Source organism: Semicossyphus pulcher, unplaced genomic scaffold, assembly GCF_022749685.1.
Source record: "Semicossyphus pulcher isolate SPU_LCO1_2020_fin unplaced genomic scaffold, fSemPul1.0.p SCAF_4, whole genome shotgun sequence".
In the NCBI taxonomy this organism is placed as follows: Eukaryota; Metazoa; Chordata; class Actinopteri; order Labriformes; family Labridae; genus Semicossyphus; species Semicossyphus pulcher.
Genome location: NW_027211715.1, coordinates 15,184,820 through 15,206,911, shown reverse-complemented (window position 1 = coordinate 15,206,911; position 22,092 = coordinate 15,184,820). Strand labels below are relative to the sequence as shown.

General features: G+C 41.2%; 3 protein-coding genes across 3 annotated transcripts; 1 reads left to right on the top strand and 2 right to left on the bottom strand.

Moving 5' to 3' along the window:
• Positions 1-1,133: 1,133 nt before the first annotated feature.
• On the bottom strand, positions 1,134-4,749 carry fam78bb (family with sequence similarity 78 member Bb). Its single transcript, XM_069680286.1, has 2 exons — positions 4,373-4,749; positions 1,134-3,050 (listed from the first exon to the last, which is right to left on the bottom strand). The coding sequence occupies exons 1-2, from the start codon at positions 4,747-4,749 to the stop codon at positions 2,528-2,530; spliced, it is 900 nt and encodes a 299-aa protein (XP_069536387.1). The 3' UTR covers positions 1,134-2,527.
• Positions 4,750-6,663: 1,914 nt separating this feature from the next.
• On the top strand, positions 6,664-10,405 carry rex1bd (required for excision 1-B domain containing). The gene is made up of 5 exons (XM_069680363.1): positions 6,664-6,783; positions 7,215-7,297; positions 7,491-7,695; positions 9,594-9,682; positions 9,880-10,405. Exons 1-5 carry the CDS (start codon positions 6,781-6,783, stop codon positions 9,950-9,952), a joined length of 453 nt encoding a protein of 150 aa, XP_069536464.1. The 5' UTR covers positions 6,664-6,780; the 3' UTR covers positions 9,953-10,405.
• Positions 10,406-11,883: 1,478 nt separating this feature from the next.
• crlf1b (cytokine receptor-like factor 1b) lies at positions 11,884-21,556 on the bottom strand. The gene is made up of 8 exons (XM_069680630.1): positions 21,549-21,556; positions 20,309-20,637; positions 19,196-19,325; positions 18,826-18,998; positions 16,261-16,418; positions 15,357-15,525; positions 12,756-12,937; positions 11,884-11,907 (listed from the first exon to the last, which is right to left on the bottom strand). The coding sequence occupies exons 1-8, from the start codon at positions 21,554-21,556 to the stop codon at positions 11,884-11,886; spliced, it is 1,173 nt and encodes a 390-aa protein (XP_069536731.1).
• Between the last annotated feature and the right edge of the window lie 536 nt (positions 21,557-22,092).

The following is a 22,092-nucleotide window of genomic DNA, read 5'->3' as shown; positions in this document are numbered from 1 at the left end:
ATTGTTTGCTCGTTTTCAGATATCTGTCCTGGAGATTTCTACCTCCAACCAATACTATGTACGAGTGGACTGCCACTTACAGAGTGGGATAATTGATAGTAAAAATCTGATGAACATTATGCAATATTTCAACATAAAAAAGCACATTTGATAACCCATTCACTAATGTTAAACAAAAGATAATGCTAGCCTTCAACCACTGCCTAGCTAACATATTAGCTCTGAAGTAAATTCCTAGCTAAATTAATGTCAGCTCGAAATTTACGCCTTTTTCTGTTGTAAAGTATAGAACTACCAAATGGAAACATAAGCTTCCAGCAACATCCCAGCCATCCCTAATATTATCTAGTAAGTGCTTGAATGCTAACTTTTTACAGAAGCTAGCGGCAGTAGCTATAATCAAATGTGTTGTATTAACTTGAAATATGGTTTTATGTCCCTCCAGACTTTCACTGTTCATTGTCTTCTCAGTTCCTGATCAATTAAGAAGCTGTGATGTTAATGATTATAGAGATAACCTAATTTTATAGAATTTACAACCTGAAATGCAGCAGTTCAACATTATAACAGCATCTGACCTCTCCACCCATAGCATGATATCAGAGGAAAATGGCTGCTGTGTGACTATGGTCGATTGTTTCTACAGAGAAAATTGTTCTGTTGACAGCAAAGTCTGTGAATTATTCCAAGTAACAGGGTTGCTCTTTGGTTAGTTGGGAGGAAATACTGCGGTTGAATATTTAGCTATGCTGCTAGCCTTAGCTATGCTGCTAGCAAGGCTCTGGGGACGGCAGTGTTTGTATGGTTAATATATCCACTGCTTTTATGACAATTAAAATATCTCAACAACCACTGATGGTTGGCCAAACAAATCGGTACACATATTCATGGTTCCTAGACTGTATATCCTTATAACTCTGGTAATTCCTTCTTTTTTCTCCTAGCCCAACCACAAGGTTGTCCAGAGGATAACTTTTAGCATGCTAACATGAACATGGCGAACATTAAACTTGCCGAACATTAGCGAATAAGCATTGTACTGTAGATGTAAACAAGGTAGCAATGAGCTCAGAGGTTTGCTGTGTCGGGGTCGAGCTGCTAACAGAGCTAACATTGCTGTACACAGTCAGTCTTGCTTAAATGCATTTTGTGACCACTTAATTTCTTTCACTACTGTTTTGTTTGGGAGGCAGAAATGTCGCTGGCAGATATTTTAAAACTTCGACAAATAATATCCTTAAAATCTGCATGGCTACATGCTGCTAGAGGTACATTTTTTTGAACTTTAACACAACAAATCTTAAACTCTTCTAGCGTAAATACAGTTCTCTTTCACTACAATCTTTGCTCTTTTACAACATAAAGTAGATAAAAAGCTTTAGATGAGACTGCTTTCTGCTGAAGCAGTCTCATTGTATGATTATATTTACCTAACAGATTGAGTAGATGTGACATGGAAAAGACAAACTCATGGTTTTTAAAAGGCTGTCATCACCACAGGCATCACTGGCTTTCAGAAGGCAGGGAGGGAGAAGCTCTGCAGCTTGGATGAACTGGCCATTAGTGATTGCAAAACAAAAATCCCGCTGCAGGGCTTCACTTGAGATTCTTTTCCATGTTGTGATTTCTACATTTTCTGTGATATGTAAAAACAAAGTAGCTCTGAGGATGCATGTATGTGGACAATCTGTTCTTTAAACATCTTGAAAAATAACCTTCCATGTAACATGAGGCCCCGTGTATGTGTGTGCGTGTGTGTGTGTGTGTGTGTGTGTGCGTGTGTGTGTGTGTGTGTGTGTGCGTGTGTGTGTGTGTGTGTGTGTTGGTGTCTGTGAGGCAGTCTGGTGTGACAAAGCAGCAAGCCCGGACTCAACCGTTTGGCTCCATTGTAGAAAACACACAACCACAAACAGGTACACATGCCTTCACACCCACACTCACATCCTCCAGTAGCATCTCAGCTGATATTATAGTTGACTTTGTCCGTAATGAATAAACCCCCAGCAGTGTTGTCATCCTCTGACCTGTATGACACATAAACACTAACACCTTTCCTTGGTTACACTCTCACACAGCTCTCTCCTGTACAGTACAGAGCAGGCCAGCGTTATGTCATCATTAAGGCTGAAGAACCTTTACGACAGGGTCTGTTTTTTCTGGGCCTGAGTAGCTACAGTACAGGTTTGTGTTACATCCCAGCACGAATGGCGGATTTTCAAAGTTAGCTTTGCTCAGTTGTGCTGGGCTGGAGCGAAGGCCGAACAGCTCAACAGCACCAGAAGAAAAGACCAACAAACGCTCTGGATCATCAAAGGCAGCGTTGGGGAATTAAGGCAGTTGTCCCCTCAAGATTTTACACACAAAAAACTGCAACTATGATTTGTGCCATTGACAGTTCAAATCTCGGCCTGCTAAAGATCTTTTTTTCTTTTTTATATTTTGTCTTTCCTTCTGATTATCATGTTTGCACTGCAGAGGCCTTCTATGATTTGATACACCAAACGGCCAATCAGAGGCTCTCAACGCTCTACTTAGGTGGTATAACAACAAGTGGAGGCCCCCTCCTCGGCCTCCACATCAGAACCTGGGCGTCGTTGGCGTTCGGCCTCCCCATGGCGTTAGGAGGGATGGGCTCCATGCGGGTCAGCACCCGCGGCTGGTCCTGGTGCACCCGACCCACCAGCCTGGCCCTGGAGCCAAGAGGCAGGGACGGATCCACGGCGATGTCGACCCTCATCCTCCACTTGATGGTGTGGAGCAGGATCTTTTCCCTGGACGTGGTGTTGAGCGCCACCAGCCAGGTGGTGAAGCTCTGGTCCCTTTTGATGTTCGTCAGCAAGGGCGTGTTGGATTCACTGACCGGCACAGCCCAGGTGACGCTGGGGTAGAAATTGTCATTCATGCTAACGATGAAGCGGGATGGCTTGGAGGTTGGGCCCACTATGGTGACTGTCTCTGTTGTGTTTCCATACCAGGGGTAGCTCACACCGTCCGAGTCGCTGATGGCCCTCACCAGGCCTTCACGGAGCTGAGGCAGCTCCCAGCTCGACCTGAGAGGAGACAGACAGGATGAGGCTGTGAACCGAGGACATTTCCAGGTAACTGTGTGTCATTCTTCTTTATAAGTACCATGAATGAACCAAAAATGAATTGATCCTGCTAACTGTAATTGTCTGTGCAGCCAAAGCCTGATGTAGCTCACAGCTCACCACTCCACTTCTGGTGTAGTGTACTTCAGGATGTGAGAATTTCAACAACTGAAGGTCAGCAGAAACAAGATTTCTAACTGACGTTTAACTGTTTTTTTTTAAAAGGACTAATCTGTATTTTTACCCGTTAACATCTGCATATACTTTCTCATACATGTTTTCAAAAGCCACACCTATATACGAACATTTATTATTGAAAAAAAAACTACTTTTCACGTACTGCTCAAACTGTCGATTCATTAATAAGTCAATAAACTAAAAGTACTATTTCTAGAATTAATTATCAATTATATTACTTATCATATAGATCATTTAAATTGTACTTTTTGGGGGGTTTGGGACTTGTTTTTTCCTAATTATTGGTTAAAAAAAGGTTTTCCACAGCAGCAAACAAATGAGCTGACAGTCAATTTAAGAGTGATAGCCGTTCCACTATTAAAGACATCTGGACAAAGCATTGTTGTGATACTCGTGTGTCTGAATTATCTGTTTTTTTAAGAAAAACAAAGGAACTAAAAAGGTAAATTCAGAGAGGCTTTAAAATTCATCCCCAGACAAGCTTACAGTGAGACTCCAATAGCCGCCTGTAAATGATATCTAGTGGTTCAGTGTGTCAGCAGAGGATTATCATCATCTCTTTGTTGTGCCCAGCAGTTTTTGTCATCTGGTGGCCCCCTTCCATCTATCTGTTGTGCTTTTAAGACCCATCTGATGCCACACCACCCTAAGCCCCTTCCTCTCACCCCTACACCCACTCCCTAAACCCAGCCGGATTAAACACCCCCTCACATATGCCCTCCAGATAATATACATCTGTGTGTGTGTGTGTGTGTGTGTGTGTGTGTGCTGTGGGGGTGTGGGGGAGGACATGTCTCTATTGAGTGTGAGAGTATCAACTGTTGTTTAGCTCCTTTAATAGCAGCTTTTCTATTTAGGTGCCAAAGTCACAGGAACAGAATCTGTCGGTGGGCGTTTGAATGAAGGAGGCTGACAAGCACAGTTAACCTGCTGCGTGCACAAATGCTCCTCTGTGCAACTCCGCGTGAAGCACAAGCGTGGACAAGCATGCACACCTCACACCACACACACACACATTTTGTTTGTATCTGAAAGCACGTCACAAGTTTGTTATGGGGACGCAGGTGTCAGAGGTGGGAACTCACATGCCGACGTCTCCATAGGTGTTGTAGAATTCCATCTGAGTGCACGCCTGGATCCAGCCCACCACCCAGGTCTCATTGCGCGGGATGGGGGGCATCACAATCCGCGCGGACGCTTTGAAGTAGGGCGTCTTGTATCGCAGCACTATGGGCGAGTTCTCCTCAATGACAGTGGGGCAGTGGTCTATGGTGGCCGACAGGTCGTACACCACGATGTTTTCTCTTTTGATCCGGGACTTGTTACAGGCTATGCTCTGGATGCAGCCCATGGCGGTGCAGGTAAAGGTGATGGTCAGGAGCAGCCAAGAGAGCCTGACAGGCCTGTGGAGCAGCGCTGCTGACCGGGACTGGACCAGAACCAGAACTATGAGGCCGTGCATCAGAGGAAACTGTAAGGCAAAGGTGGGTGCTACCACTCTGCAGGCCCGAATCAGAGTCACAGTAAGGCTTCAGGGAGATGACAGGACGGGGGACGACTCCTTAGTGAGACCAGGACCCAGGTTCAATCTCCTTCTGTCCACCTTGGACACATACACCAGCTCCAGGGACGCTGGTCTTGGACTAACCCCGCACACTGACCTCTCAGGGGAAACACCATGCAGTGACTAATAAAGTATCACATAAATCTCTGTAGGTATGATCGTATCCTCTCCACCCAAACTGTGTGTTTTCGTGTGCCCCCTCCTCAAGGGTCCAACCCGTCTGCGCTCCTGCTCGGACCCCTGCCCGTAACCTTTGATCCTCTTCTTTCTTCCCCGAGCTGTCATGTCATAAGAGGCGTCGGGGGACCGGCGGACACCGGGGCGCCGGCAGGGGGACCCGGTGGTCGGGCGGTGAGGCTCGTCGATGCGGCACTGAGCATGAGACGCTGCTGCTGCGGCTGCTGCTGCTGCTGCCTGTAACCGGAGCGGCGGCGTTACTGTCCGTCATGCCTGCCTACTCGACGGGAGGGAAACCCGGTGAAACAGACCAAACACGGGAGCATCTGTGACGGGAAAAACAGCTTCCTGTGGCAGAGTCAGACGACACAGGCGGGTCGTTTCCGATGAAGACGCGGGAGAAAATGAGCTGCAGATAAAATGACTGTCAGCATCTGGTATAGATTGATGCAAAATAGAATTAGGGCTAAAAAAATATCATATAAACAGTTTGACAATATCATTAAAGGGCAGCGTACGCGGATCGGCATCTTCATCTGAAGAAGGCTGCATGGCTGAGTGTCGCTGTTCAGCCTGCTGGTGCTGAAGATGCTGAATGGACCAATGAACGGCAGAGGGAGACTAAAGGCGTAGGAGTGCCCGCGTCTGCACAGTAGTAGCTTTACGACCTCTTTCCTACATATTGAAATAATACTTTATTTAATAGCATAAACACACAGCTGATTTTCACAGGGGCTGCGAAATAAGAAGCAATAGGTCTTAACTAAATCTCAGGAATACTTTTGGAAGTATTTAGGCAGGATGTTGTGCATACAAAAAACACTCCAGTTACATTACTATTTTATTAATATATTTAAATAATCGGTCACAGTAACTAACTAGAAAAACAAGGTGTTTCTAATTAGGTAGAGAATCATTTGATTGGTTATTGAAATCAGCTGACGCCCTTCAAAATAAAACTGGTACAGTCTTGTCTAAATAATCTCTGCCTCATCTCCATTTAGCCAACCAGCACCAACACAGACCTTGAACTTAACATAAACAGAAACACAAACATTTGTGAACATTACATTAATTTTATTTCTACTTTGCAAATCCTACGATAGAGCATTATACTTGTATATTGTTTGATTGAGATGATAAATGATACTTCAATAGCATACAGTATATTTATTGAAATACCAGGTAAGTTAACTTCAAATCCAACAGAGTTACAAGGATGCAAATGTACAATATAAGGACATTTGCTTGTGATCTAGAAAGAGAAGCATTGTCTGGCTTTGTATTATTTTGACTCCAAAATGTGTAATGTTAATCATTTTCTGTGTTACCTATTTTATGCTTTTAACTCATAAGCTGCTCTTGATTAATCGTTAAAAATGTCACAGCTCTACCAAGAACAGCATCAACACAGAGGAACATATAATGTTACAAGTATTGCATTAAAGCTGATTTAAAACATCAAAGTTAACAAAAGAGAAGAAATGTTTACACTGTGGGACAGAAAGGGGGGCAGTCTTTCTTTTCTTGTCAATAAAAACTACAGAGGAACTGTGTGTAATGCGTATGAGAACTTTTATTTTGGAAACAATCAATATACCCGGCTTACCATCGTAACTTCCGGGTAACAGGGAAGGCAGGCTGCTGATTCACACACACACAAGGGAAGCACGTCCTGTATTTATAACGTTTAAAAATGTTACTGGAATAAACTGAAGAAACCGAGAAACTAACATTTTCTTTGAGGTTAAAATGGTGAGTGTCTGACATTTTATACTACAGTTAAATACTTGCGGGGCTTAAAACGAATACTTACACATGTGCTAAGCTAAGCCAAGCTAATGCTAACTTTGGTAGTGTTGCTGAAGATAAAGTTGTTGTCAGAGTTAGTGGGCTGATTACTATCTGTACCTTTATGGTAGCTAAAGCAGCTAGTCCGTTCAAAGCATAAAACACAATTAATTTATTATAATTTGGATAGAATTATTTAAAAAAACGTACGTTATATAGCTTAGCTTCATTTCTGGACGTATTTCTATTTACAATCAAATTAATTATACAAATAGAAATAATGGTTATCCAGCTTGGGATGGACTAATATTATGTTAATTCTTTCTGACTAAAATAAATCGTCCCCTTCTGCATGTTATGTGTTAACTTTCTATGATTTGATTTTCTCCCTGTAGGTCCCTACAGACTTTAAAGCTCTGATCCAGAGGTTTTATCACCTACAGTCTGAACGGGTAGAGACCTACCGACTCTTTGAAGAGTAAGTTTGGATCTAGAAAAGCGTTAAAAACTGTTTTTAATTAATGCATAAAACTATACACACATACGGTCTCATCTCCCCCTGTCTCCAGTCATGATTGTCCTTGATTTTAGAGACAAAAACATATAAATCGGAACCCTTCCTCCTCCATTTATTTCTGCTAATGTTTAATGTAATGCTTGCTTCCTTTCAGAGGACACGATGCCTACTTGAGGACAGGGCCCCAATATGACTTTGACCACTACAGGCAGCTGGTCCATGAGATAACGCAGGCCTTCTGCGGCATCTCCACAGAAGTGCTGGAGATCAAGGGGAGGCTGCATCACGAGTTTGACAGGCCAGACCTCTCTGAGCACATTGAAAAGCTGCAGAGCAAAGAGAAACAGAAACTTGAACTGGTATGTAAACACTCTTTGTATGGTTCGTATCAGTCCAGAATTCACTGATTTAATACACTGATTTAACACTACATTACCTGTGTTATGGGATGGTCCACTGAATGTGCTACCTGCTCTAACACCTTTACTTTCCAACAGTGTACAGTATATGTAACAGGGTCCCTACAGATGCTTTAAAAGACTCAAACTTTCTTCACTTTAGATTTTGATATTCAAAATCTAAAAATGTCTTAAAATGTTTGGAATTATAGGGACTTAAATCTGATCTGTGGCAGAATATGTCTGCTTTGGCAAAGCCTCCCTTGATGTCAGTGGTCAGTCGGCATCCAGCACTTTCTCTCTGATAGTGGTGATGTGGGTTTTGCATTAATAGGCCAACACCACTCGAACACTATAAATTACATCATTCAGTCTTTGGGGAATTGTTTCCTGGTTTTGAAAAGACGACAGGAAAAAAGTTTGTAATGACTGGGAAGTCACGTTTCTTCAGTGCTGTCTCTCGATAACTGGATGTTTAAATGCAGGGGTTTGTTGTTTCCATTGGACTGGATCGAACGCCATATAGTTTTATTTTCAAAAACCCAGAAGGCAGTAATGTTGGCTAATGTGCACTGAATAATTCAGTTATCTAAATGCAACAAAGCTCAATAACTGTGTTTACTGTAGTCTGTTTTGTCCATTTCTTTTGCCCCTGTAATGGTTTTCGTGTTTCCTTCAGAGGTATTAAAAATGTATTAAAAGTGATGAAGTGTTTACTTAAATATGTGCAAATTCCCTGTGAGCTTAATCATAAATCCATATGCTCACAATTCACATTTCAATATCTTTAGTTATATATAAATTCAGTTTAACTGGATATGTGTGTCGTGGAATTAAAAATTAGGGCTGCACGGTGGTGCAGTGGTAAGTAATGCGGCCTCACAGCTAGAACGTTCCGGGTTTGAATCCTGGTTAGGACGTAGGGTGCCTGTCTGTGTGGACTTTGCATGTTCTCCCCGTGCATATGTGGGTTCCCTCCGGGTACTCCGTCTTCCTCCCACAGTTCAAAGACATGCTCGTTAGGTTCATTGGTGACTCTAAAATTGCTCGTAGGTGTAAGTGAGAGCGTGAAGGGTTGTCTGTCTCAATGTATCAGCTCTGATTGACTGGCGATCAGTCCAGGGTGTACCCCGCCTCTCGCCTCTCTAATGGATGGATGTTGTAGAATTGAGTGTTTTTAAAAAGCTCAATGTCTTTAAAATCTTATGAACTCTATAAACGTCCTTAATCTGCCACAGCTAATGATGTGTTTGTTTCAAATGAACATGTAGCATAAGGCTTCCACACTACCAGTCAAAAGTTTGGACACACTTTCTCATTCACTTGTATGATGCCATTGTTTCACCACAAGGGGGCAGACTTCTGATGCAAAATACATAACTGGTGAAATATTCAGATATTCTTTTTATGCTTTAAGTTCAAATCATAAATGATTCAAGTATACAGTACTTGCAGAGGGATAGTGCACATGATGCGGTTATTTGGGGCTTTTTGTGGCAAATGCCAATGTAGTTCAATTTAAATAATTTAGTGAGTCTCGATAGATTTTCAGCTGGTTCTGTTTCAAGTCTGAACAATGCTCATCATCAATTGAACAGACAGTCTGAGGTAGACTGGTGTTAAAATGTTAACACTTCGATGCTCCCACATTCTTCAACAGATCTTACAAATCTGGTGTTCAGAGGTGACGTGCGGCACCGTTTTATAAAGTTTTACACTCCTTTTATAAAATAACCTCAACTTCCTCTCTGCCAGTAATGTAATAAAACTCCTATTATCTCCGAGTCCTTCCTCTGTCTCCCTCCGTCCTCCACTGATGAATGGTTTGCATAAATCTTATCTGATGCGTCTCTCAACAGACAGCCAAGCTGCAGCTGGCCAGGCAGCGGGCCCAGGATCACCCTGAGGAGGAGGACTGTCAAGAAAAGATTCAGGAGATCAAGCATGAGTAAGAGCAGCTTTTACCACCCCTAAGTTTACTGCGTATATTCGCTCCCTGCTGACCCATCCACTCACTCACTATCAACCTGCTGTCGGCTGCAAGACTTCCTGTTTCCTCCTAATGTAACAGACTATCCTTTGTTACCACAGTTTTATCATAAAACTGTCAAAGATATTCAGTTTTCTCCCTCATTCTTTGTCCAGGATCATCAAGAACAAAGAGGCTCTGAGCGAGATCATGCAGGACTTTAAGTATGACTCTGAGGAGTGTGATTGACAGGTGGGTCCCAGGAGGCCTGCAGCCGCCCTCTCACATCACACGACAGCGGCGCTGACGGATCGACTCGCCTCTGCTGCAACTTCCATCTTGGACTCTTCAGCTGCACTTATCGATCCCCTCTGGCCCCACCCTGCTCGCTGCTGCAGTCTTATTTCACCCCGGGGACTCTTCACATTCTGGCTGTGTGTGTTTCTATCTGTAGTCATGCCTTCATGTTAGTGCATGCCTCAGCAAAAAAAAAATCCTCATGTTCATGTGATTAAATAGCAGAAATGTGTAAATAGTCAAAAGGTTAAATAATTTTGGAGGCTTGTGCAGCTTTCTTTGTTTACTTGATGAATTGTGTTTTTAAATTTAAAAAAAAGGCGTTTTCAAAGACAAGTTCAGATTTTTAATGTTCTGTACATGTACACAATATGTTTCAGAGGCATTATCAGTGCAGTAAAATAATGTAGCTTACAAAAATTAATTCTTTAAATATGCAGGTATAAAAATATATACAATATAAAATGTCTTGATCTAAAGTCTGCTCAGACACAGACAGTATATATATTCTGCACGTATCCGTATTTCATGAGGATTCAATTAGTGACTGAGCAAACACGCTGCAGTTAAAGAACGTTTGGATTAAACTACAAAAATGGCATGTTTTACAACACTCAAGACAGCGGCCTTCTTGAGGTTTGATCAGTGATTTCAGAAAATCAGGCTCTGTTTGAAATGCCGTACTATACTAGCAGTACCTACTGATTTGGCCAAAATGTAGTATGCAGTATACAAACAAAAGTAAAATTTACTGTATGCCAAAATACCCGGATGTACTGATTCGGAAACCAGTCTGCCTCGCCTATTGTATCCCACAATGCAAAGCGCTGGAACGTCGCAGTTGAAATGACGGACAGCAGCAGAGCGGAAGGGGGCGCTTTAGCTAAAGAAGCAGCTTTTTTCTGTTGTTTACTTCCGCTTTCCAAAAGCGAAAACTGGCGCCTTAGCGTAGCATACTGCAAAACAAATTAGGACAGGTACATACTACCGCCGAACGCAGTATGTAGTATGTAGCATCCGATTTACTTAACTAGCATCGAAACTTAATATGGCAATTATTGAAGAATCTCGTGCTCATTTATGATAATTATTAACACAAAATATTGTGCTTCTCTCTGATATACAGTATATGATCGTGAATGTAACATATTCGGGTCTCCGACTGTTGGTTTGACAAAAGTAACCATCTGAACATTTTTCACTTTCTGAATAACTATGGACAAAATGATAAATCAACTGACTGAGAAACTAATACGCAGAATAAGCAATTAAAATTATGCCTATTGCACAAGTGAAAATGTTGCTAAATGCTAATTATTTCCAACAATAATAGATGTAGGCATACTATCCTAGAGGCCATAACAATCATAATGTAAACCATACTTTACAAAAATACTTTGTGATTGATTATTGACCCAGAAAAAATGGTTGTTTTGCACATTTTGTTCCTGATTCCCTCATTTTACTGCCATTGTAATTCTTAAGTCTTTAGATGCTTCAGAAGTTCAATTTGACATCAAAGTAGCATCAAAGACTTGCTTATCTTACTTTTAGACATTACAAAGTTTTACAGCTTCCTATTTTCTTTTCTTATCGGAATAAAAGTGCCGGCACTGAGAGCAATAATGTAACTGTTTGTGCAAAAAGATCCAACAGACAGATTTGGGCAGCGGAAACAGCAGAAAAAGGCTGCATTGTCTGACTTCAGTTATCCTCCACTCGGGCCCTTTAAACTCAAGTTAAGGCTTTATGACCGAACACTGCGGTATCCCTCTGGCGAGGCGTTGGACCTCTCACACAGCTGGGACCCGCGGGGCCAGTTATCTCTCTGTTTCTTGAAGCTGTTCTTAAATCAAACACCACAGTGGTGCTGAGTGGCGATGCTATGAATTATCGTCCTGGAGAATCTGAAAAGACAAAAACAGATGGTTCATACGGGGATAAATCTACCATGTAATTCATAGTAATCACAATAATTGCTCTGCCTGGCTGCCACTTTTCTTTCATCCTCTCTTTTTGTGTCCTTTACGTCATCTCTTCCTTATTCTCAGCGTGTCGCTCCTGAGCTCCACCCCTCTCCTGCTACCTTACTCTCAAGGTAATCAATGGGAACCTGTCACTGATGGTGAACAAAGACATTATTCAGGAGACGGTGTGTGTCCTATAAAGCAAAAAAAACCATACACTGCTGAGCTAATTTAGGGAGGTGCAGTGAAGGTTTGTGTGAGTTCGAGACCTGGGCGGCAGAGGATGAAGGATCCGATCTCATCACAAAGTCACATAAAACAAACGGGGCTCTGCGTGCCATTTGGCCAGAGTTATTTTTATTAAAGGAGCTTCTCACGCTAAGAGAAAACAAAACAGACAAGGCAGAAATCACAGCAGCATGTTAATGACATTTACATGCTCTTTGTTGTGGTCCTCAGCTGAAGATCAGAAGTCTGGATCGTTAAAATATGTTATAAAATCAGAGTGCATGACTGAGTGCACATCTACTTCTGGGCCAGTAAAGTCAAAACCGCACATTTTACCTTTTATCATAAAGTAGAGACTGAAGCCTCACAGAGCCAGCCAGCTCCAGAGGAATCAGCCCTCTTTGTGTTTGTAAAAATGCTGACCACATGACTTTACAAAGGCAGGGTCAGAAAATCACTTCGGGACTTCAATGCAGCAGTGGCTGAGTGAGTGTGGGAGAGGCTCAGGAGAGATAATGTAAAGACGTATGGAGAGAGAGAGAGAGATTGTGCTTACCTACCTGGTTGCGTGTTTTGTGTGATTTCTGCAGCCACACCCTCCACTGGTCGTACAGTTTGATTGACATGCCGCTGCAGCCGTATGCGTGCTTGCGGACCCAGCCGAAGAACTGCTTGAGTTCCCGCCGCAGGGTGGAGTTCTGCTCGCTGGGCTTGGAATCACAAGAACCGCTCTGCAGACTCTCTGAGAGAGGGGAAAGGAGGGGAGAGACAAAGGAGAGAGTGAGGGAATAAAAGGACAAGGTAAGGGAGAGGAGGGAGGAGGAGGGAACAGCGTCAAGGTTAGACTCAGCACAGGTTTGCACGAGGTGGAGAAAACATACATGCACAGGCTGCTCATCATGTCATCTGTCAGCATAGATGTGATGGACATGTTTGCACTTTTTCAAAATAAAAACAAAAAAATACCTTCACTCCTTTAAAATGTATTTTGTGTAGCTATGACATTTTCCCCTTTAGTTTAATCTAGTTTCATTGTATTATTCATTGAAAAGGTTTTAATGTTATCTTAAATTGTTGTTTACATTATTACACAGACCTCTCTGGAAAACAGAAGACCTGAATGTAGCGCCAAATTTCAATTCGTCCCATACATCTGCGAAACTAAAGAAATTCCCATCATTTTCCTCTGTACTCCATGTTTAGTGCTAGCATACTAACATGTTTACCAAACTAACATGGTAAACAAAACATAAAAATCAGCTTGCTGTCATTGACATTGTTAGCGTGTTAGCAAGTGGACGTGAGCAAGTAGCTCAAAGCACTGAGGCTGGCTTGCACCAACAAGGATTAATTTAATCTAAGATTAGTTCTAATCAGAGTTTAGGTTTAAAACGAGTAAATCTAGATTTAAAATCAAGCGGAGCTCTGATACACAATTCAAAACTAATCTTTATTTAATAAATCCAAGTTTATTGACGTAAACCGAAATTAGAGTTTAATCAATTTGGCGACGCTTGTTTACCCATATTAAAATAAATAGATAAATAAATAAAAAGGTAAATAAATGAATAAAAAATAAATACATCTGCGTGATGTCAGGACCTATTAAGTATAAAAGGGGTAAAAACTTTAACTTTTGGCTGCTCTGTATTCCTGATCATTCTAACAACTGAACGCTAGATTGTTTGCTAACTAACGTTAACGTTAGCTAAAAACTGAATTCATGATGGCTCAGCAGAGGAACTTTCTTTGTGAACCGGTATTTTGATTGAAATTCAGCAGTATCGTAAAACTCAATTGGGTTGAGTCTATCCCTCCGTTTCCTTTATTATTTTCCTTAATGCACCTCAAAAAAGCAGCATTTTAAAACTTAAACCTCCTCAAGTGTAAGTTTAAAATTAATACTGGATCCCATTTTAAATTGGAGTTTAAAGCTTTGGTGCAACAGAAGTACATTTAATCTAGGTTTAGAGTAAAAACTAAACTGAGGTTTAAAGAGAGGTTTAAATGTAATCTCTCTGAAACGTGAGGTAGGTTTAAAGTTTGGTGCAACATAATTTAAAGTTAAACCATGATTTAATCAGGTTTAAAAATGAATCCTTGTCAGTGCAGCCCAGCCTACACTTAAAGCCTTAAATAGGCTAAAGCCTCACAGAGATGCTAGCAAGGCTTTAGACTTGTTTTTATTGAAATGTATCCATCAATTGATTGATAAAAAGTAATTACAGTACGAGTTTAAAGTTTTTGAGTTAGATAGAAACAACATGTTTTATAATCTGAGTCTCAAATCCTTATATAATGTTCTGGTGTATAATTGAAAGTCATTTAGTACAGTCACATTTACTATCTCTCGTTACTTCAGAGGCTTTAGGGACACAGAACATTAATGATGATTCATGTATCTTAATTTTGCAAAAAGAGCTGTAAACACTGTAAATAACAAAGAAAAGCTCCTCACTTTAATGTTCCTAACTGTGCGGGTGATATACCAAACTTTGCTTTCTGGGCAGTAAAAGCTCCTGAAAGTCTTCTTCAATCAATTCTTTATTGCAAACAACAGAGCCTGATAACGACTTCCTCCCTCCGGGGAGTAAATACCACATGACCAATGCAACTCATTATCTGCTCCTCCTGCCTCCAAACCTGCTTTCACTCAGGCTTTATAGTCCCTGTGTGCGCGCAGACAGACGAGCAGCTTTTTAACCTGATCAATCTTTGAAGCTGACGACAAGAATCTATCAAATGTCCCTGCGGCTCTTTGCAGTTCCCTCTAATCCTCTACTGGGAGATCTCTATCCAGATATCTGGCCTATTGATGTTTGCCTTCTCCTGGGTCACATGCGGTTTGGATCTGCTTGTTCAGGATGTTGAATCAGTGATAAGGACATTGTTTTTCTGGCTTTAATTGATGATGAAAGGTTGATAATTAGGAAGGATTTAAGTCCTGAGACACGCGATGAAGGCAAAGACTCCAATATACTTTAAACATCAGCTGGATCTTACATTGATTTTGATTTGATTAATTCAGCACATATTAAAAAGAACATTATACATTTTAAGAAAAGGGGAAACCCAGAAAACCCTCAAGGGGCACCTCTTACCATTGATCAAAAATCATTATAAAGTTCCTTTATTGAATATGTCCTGTGCATTGAACTCACCACTGCTGGGTGTGGAAGCGGCGGCCGGATGGCTCCAGTCACTCCAGATGCCAGCCTTCCTGGAGCCATAGATGCCCACTGGATTGCACCTCACCTGGACAAAATAGACCGTGCCGGGCCGGAGGCCTGCCAGCCGACACGACGTCTGGTTACCAACGTCGTCCACGAGCTGTGACAAGGAATAAAACCACAGGATTGTAGCTGACGCCGTTTCAAGCCGGCTACATTGTTTAACAAAAGTTAATATGCTAGCTTTTCCCCTTGATGATTGAGATTATTGATTTTATATATATGAAGACAAAATATCCAGTTTACGATCCTGTGTGTCATTCTGCTGCTGGTCTACCAGGCGAACACAGTTATAATTGATCACAATACCTGTGCTAAAACAGGAGTAAGTACAGTCAAAGTGCTCGTCAACACCAAGAGACATTTGCTGCATCTGTTCTCACGACGCCTTACTTTGTGTTGATTTCATTTTGAAAGTCGTAACAGAGTAACAGCGGCTTCACATTTATATGAACACTATTTGCTTTTCATAGTGAATTCAGAAATCAAAGACACACTGTATGTTCAGACACAGCAGAGAAAAATAAAGAAGCTGTGGGTTGAAAACATCAAAGAGGCAGTTTGAAAGAATGACAGTTTCTGAAAGCTCTGCGACGGCACTTTTTGGATCAAAGCCAGCTTTCTAAAAGGATCACTAGCAGCCGTCAAGACTTTTACAAGATTATTATTTGCTTTAATTCCATATGAATGTGCTTGAGATGAAGTAGGAGTTACTTTTATCCTCCTCATTAAGTGAACCTCACATATTCCCACAGCTTCCTCTAAGGTGTCACAGCTGCAGAGAAAGTGTGTGTAGACTGGTCTGCAGGTGTGTGCGCGAGTGTGTGTCGACCACCTTCCACTCAGCGCTGTCCTCCAGTCTGTAGCGGATCTGATATTTGGCCTGAAACAGGACGTCCTTGAGCTCGCGGGAGCTGGCCCAGCGGACCGTCAGCTGGTCCTCGAGGTCGCCAACGCGGCTCACCTGCACGTTGGCAGGAGGGTCTGTGGTTACTGCACGGACAAGGACAGGTTAGAAAGTTTGTATACAGCAGATGTACAGTTTGTGTGTAAGGTTACAGGATACAAGAGGGCTGAATGACCTCCATAGAGACATGGAGACAGTAAATATTGTACCACTGAAACACTGAGGGCAGACAAACATCATTAATCATCTGTCTTCATGTTGAGGATGATCAGTGTGATGATCTGCTATCTGCCTCCGAAAATGTCTTCTTTTCACAGAACATTCATCAGTGTCATAAATCCTTTGTTTCCATGACTAGACTTATATCCTGTTTTTTTCTTTCTTTGATATCCTTTATTACACAACAGTTAGTTCCGACCAAGTAATCTGATTGGATAAGAGGCATTCCATAAGTGCTGATATAGAGAACAAGATCACTGGGGCGTTTCACGCTGTGTATCACTCCGCCTCAGCTAGGTGGTTCTGAGTACTGATAATTAACATTACAGCAGACTGTGTATGTTGACATTAATCAAGCTGCTACCTCTGAATCACTCAGCAGACTCTTATTTCACTGGCTGATGATACATTAAAACATACAGATAAATGTACATCATACAAAGTAGCTGCTCTGTGGTAAGCTGTAGACACAGAGTGCAGGATTGCTTGGCAACAAAAGTCCAAGTTGATTATTACTGTTTAGTATTATTTGCTGCTTGTCTAACTGTTGTATAACAGCAATATCACACTTGAGGTCGTGATGTTATAGTGAATAGCAGCACTGCTGTAATTCTGTTTCAGGCACAAGGCAGCAGCCATTGTGATATTGCTTAATTCATACTTCTCTCTAGCTGACCTCTCTTTCCTAAAAGCAGGAAATGAACACAAAAAAAATCAAAAAAACTCAATCCTATGAAATGAATGATACTAACAACTTATCTGTTATGGAAAGTTTAAAGTTACTAATAGACAATAACGGTGATAGAAAGTTTGCATTATAGAGTGGGATGTTAAAAAATGTGGGTAAAGAGGTTCTAAAGAAATTTCTTTGTCAAGTTGAATTATGGGAAGTGTAGGATCCGGTGTTTTTTGAGCTTGTCCCACACAGGCAAATTAAGGTCTGTGCATTTTTTCAACTGCTGCTCTGATTTTGAGCAGAAACACTAAGTGTTAACTTTCCTCTGGTCTGCTTTAGAGCAGTAGTGTATTTCCCCCAATACATAATTTATAAAGCTAGTGTATGGAAAACGTCCACACATACTGTTAATCAATAAAGTATATAAAGTAAAGTATGAGCTCAGCATCTCAGGTAAAAGGGTAAAATAATTCACTGTGGCAAATATCTACATGACAAATAACTTGTACTTAGACACATTTTCAATTTCAGCTTTATGATCTTTTACGAACAAGAGATGAAAGAAAAAGTCTGAAAAATTATTGGTCTGCTACCTTTGTATTTTCTCATACCTTTTTTACTATTGTATGTGTATGCGTGCGTGGTTGAGTGTGTGTGGGAATGTAGGGAACTTAAATTTATTTTAGGATGAAGGAATTGCAGTCTTTTGTGTTCTCATGTATTGTATATATGGTTCTAAGAAAATTAAGTATTTTCAGTTGAAAATAAAAATTCTCTTGACAAAAAATCCTTCCTGTTCAGGGCAAAGTGGCTGGCAATAAAGGGTAAAAACAAATCCAGCTCTTTGAAGGAGAGAAAGACGGAGGGAGAGATAAAAGGGGGATGGCAGCACGACACACAAAGAGGGAAACTTATTAAAGAACTTATTAAATGTCTTGTAAAAGAGTTTCCTGCTTCAGACATCCTTCACGACTGTGTGTGAGGCTGTTTTTCAGCTGACATTCTTTATTTCTTCCACTATATTCAGCCCAAGGGAGGGCAAGGAAAAGCAACAAATACTCTCTGAGCTTATTGTATCTGTCATTGAGGCAATGCATCATACATAAGGCAAAGCTCCTCCTCCTCTTCCAGCCCACTCACAGCTCCAAGTGATCTGCTCCTCAGTGTGCAGTGAGGATGAATGGAGGGAGAGGATGCTCAGTCACGGACTATAAACACTGATTTAGAATTGTGGGGCTCACTGGAGGCCGCAGACTTTGCTATAAAATCAGCGCTGGATAAATTAAAAGGAATACCTGCTATTGCTGATTTAGAAGCCTGTGAAGGCATTACCTGAGAGGCATCTGATGTGCTGTTAACTTTTACAACCAATCAGTTTATCTTGGAGAGTCGCAGCCTGAACCCATAATGTTGTTACAGCGGCAGGTCGGAGGGAGGAAACCATTAAAATAAAGTGCGTCGGCCACATGCAGGAGATCTGCAGACAAACAAATGTCAAAGAGAGGAAAGGACAGGAAAGACATGAAAGGAAGAACAGGCAGGAAAACAAAGGCAAGGACATGAAAAGAAAACAGTAAAGGAGAGGTTTGCTTACCCACCTACATCGAGGATGTCCAGGGTGGTAATGTCAGAGCTAGCCGAGCCCAGCTGATTGGCTGCCTCCACCCAGATCTCATACGGGGTGAAGAGGGCGAGGTTGCGGGGAATGTAGCAGGAATACCGCTGCTTCCCCGTGTTGTAATTTTCACACTCCTTCTCTTTGCCGTACCACCTGGACAGAAACACAACAAACACAAATCGGCATTAAAACATATTTTTTTCTGCTCTTTTATAACAGTTAGTGCACGCACAAAACAACACACTGCAGACTCCGAGTGTACGCCACACTAACACTTTTATAACCCGTCTACCAGAGTAATGTTGGACGAGGGGATCACCTGTGAGCTGCAGCAGGTCGGGGGCGCTCACCTCAATTTGAACTTGAGGGTGTATTTGGTTCGGATGTGGGTCTCACCCCGGCCCCCCGCACTCCACTTGCAGGTCAGGTCCTTCGTGTTGCGGGACCAACATGTTATATTGACCGGCTTTTCCGGAGGCTCTGGAGAGAAAAATTACAACAAACTTTTTAAAAGAGGAAAAAATCTACTAACCACTTTTTTTTTCTTCAGATGTTTACATCACGTAAAAGTCGGGCTTGCACAGAGTGAAGTTAATAATGATACGGCTATTTCATTCTGAGTAATTAAATTTGATTTGATTAATATAATGATCTTTAAATAGCTTTAGTGTAGAATTAAAAAACATTTTTCAGAGTCAGGTGGCTTCTCATAAAGTTTTTATCAAGACTCCCCCCAAAGATACATGTAGAAAACATGTATAGAATTGCATAACTGTTATGTTAAGGTGGTGTTAACACACATGTTGAAAGGGTTTAACATTAAAAATGAATTATAATATTAAAAGTTGGATTTTAACAGATTGAAATCCTAATAGTTTGAATTAAAAAGACCAAATAATTTCAACAGTTGGCATATAAACATCCTGATTTTGTAATGATACAGTTATCTAAAACTCTATATGAGCAATTTGTTTTTTTCCCATAATAATATCTTTTAACAGCCCTTGGGTATAAATTTGAAACCATCACTGCTTTTAAAGCTGATTATACAGTATGTGTTATATAAGTTCATTTGACGAACAACGTGCTACATTATATGAAGTAATTACATAGTTTGAAAAGATAGAACATTATAACAACAACAATATTAATGGAAGTGATTTGTAGAAAGTTCTCAAAAATAAAAGTCCACTTTCAGCTCAACACTGGCAAAAAATGCAGCTGAACCATCAACACTGCTTTAAGAAGCTGATCCGTCATTAAGTCTTTCACAGCAGACATCTACACTTCTCAAAGCAGGAGAACAGTGGAAGATCATTTGGTCACAATTGCTCTATACCTCTAAGTGAGGTCATTACAGCGAGCCAGCATTTACAATAAATATGTATATTATAAACACTATAACTCCCTAAAAGCTCTGTGCCAGCCTGACAGCCAGCCTCTTCAACCGAGACAGAACTTACCGCCCACATAGAGACACGAGCCAGCCAGGACGTGTCCGTCTGCTCCGTGACACACCAGGTTGTCTCCAGACTGCTGCTGGGAGCCGTTGAGGTGGTGAAGAGTGACACCCAGGACGTGGGGGCTCAGCACGCTGTAGGTGCTGCCGGACAGAATCATCCCGTTCAGCGTCCAGTACAACGTGCTGGCGTGGAGGCCGAGGTCAGGACTCAGCGTGCACGTGGCTGTCAGAGAGGAGCCGATGTTCAAGACGGGGTCCTGAGGGGAGATCACTGCGACATCTGAATGGGTGGACACACACACACACACACACACACACACACCAACATCTCTTTAAAGACATGGTAGTATTTAAAGAACTACTTTCTCTTCTGATGCACTTTTACTTTTCTGCCTGACATGCTTTCACTGAAGTTTCTTCCTGAAAAACATCCATCACAGGTTTCCAGAGCGCAAGTTCCAAATGTCAAATTTAAGACAACACAACCTGAAAATGTGTTAGGTTATTATCTCCCTCTCCCTTTAACTTTAACACATAGCAAAGTTTCATTATCTTCAAATATTTGGCCACCCATAAGCAAACTTTGTTTGTGTTTGTGTGAGCAGGAGAGGTGCCGCAGCAGCAGCAGCACTGCAGCAACACAGAGCAGCAGCTCAGCACATATTTATGACCCGATAATGAAGTGGATTTATGGAGCCTCAGTAGGATCAGTCACAGAGGTCACCCTGGTTTGTCGGTAAAATCCTTGAGCACTTTCCCACACAACACGACCCCTTTTCGACTTAAAGTTTGCCTTTATGATTGATGTCCATGAGAAACCCTCTGCTGTGTGTCTGAATGTTACCACTGCTCTTCTTCTTCACAGAGTGATGGAGGTTATAGAGTTTTATTAGCCATGGTCCAGGTGGGTGGTGGAGAAACTTTCTAACACATGTGCTCCTATCTCACTGGATTCAGTGGCATCTAATAAATATATAGAGGGATGAAAAGTGGATTTACATGTGAGAAGAGTGAGGATTCACCTTTGACCTTCAGTGATTGGGATCAATATAAAGTGTATGTATACAAGATGTATGTATAGTGAAATACACATTTCATCTCACATAAAGACACCACTTGCAGATTATTTTCTCAGTATATTTATAATTAATCTCTGTTTGGTAATAACTTAAAAAAATTGTTATATTTCCTGAATTTCCGTCATCAGCACTGTTTAACACTGTTTATTCCAATTTGTCTACTTCACCATGATGACTAATAATCCTGTTCTTAGCCTGATCCACCACGAGGCACAGTTACATCTAAATGATTACCCTCATGTTAATGAGATGTCAGATGTGTCTGAGCTTGTTTTAGTGGAAAATGCTTCTCTTAGGCTATTTGTTAATAATATATATATCATTAGTTGGTTAATGTACAAATGTAAAAAAGTTTCAGAAACTTTTTAATAAGATTTAACAAAGCTTCACAACAAAATAAGTAACTTTTTTTTTTTTTTTACATATATCATTAGACAATATATATACTGTTCATATCATGATGGATATCCTGATATTTCAGGATATACCAGCTCCTTGTCACCCATATTAAATTGTTATTAGAGGTTAGAATACTAATTGGACGGCAGATATATTAGCTGACATTAGTTTCTTGCAAATGTATCAGCATACATCCAAAATGATTAAAAACAAGAACTTTCAGCACAGAAATGTCAAAGACATGATTAAGGGGGTTTTAAGTTAACCTTAACAATGTATCCACTGAAAGGCAAAGACATCTTTATTT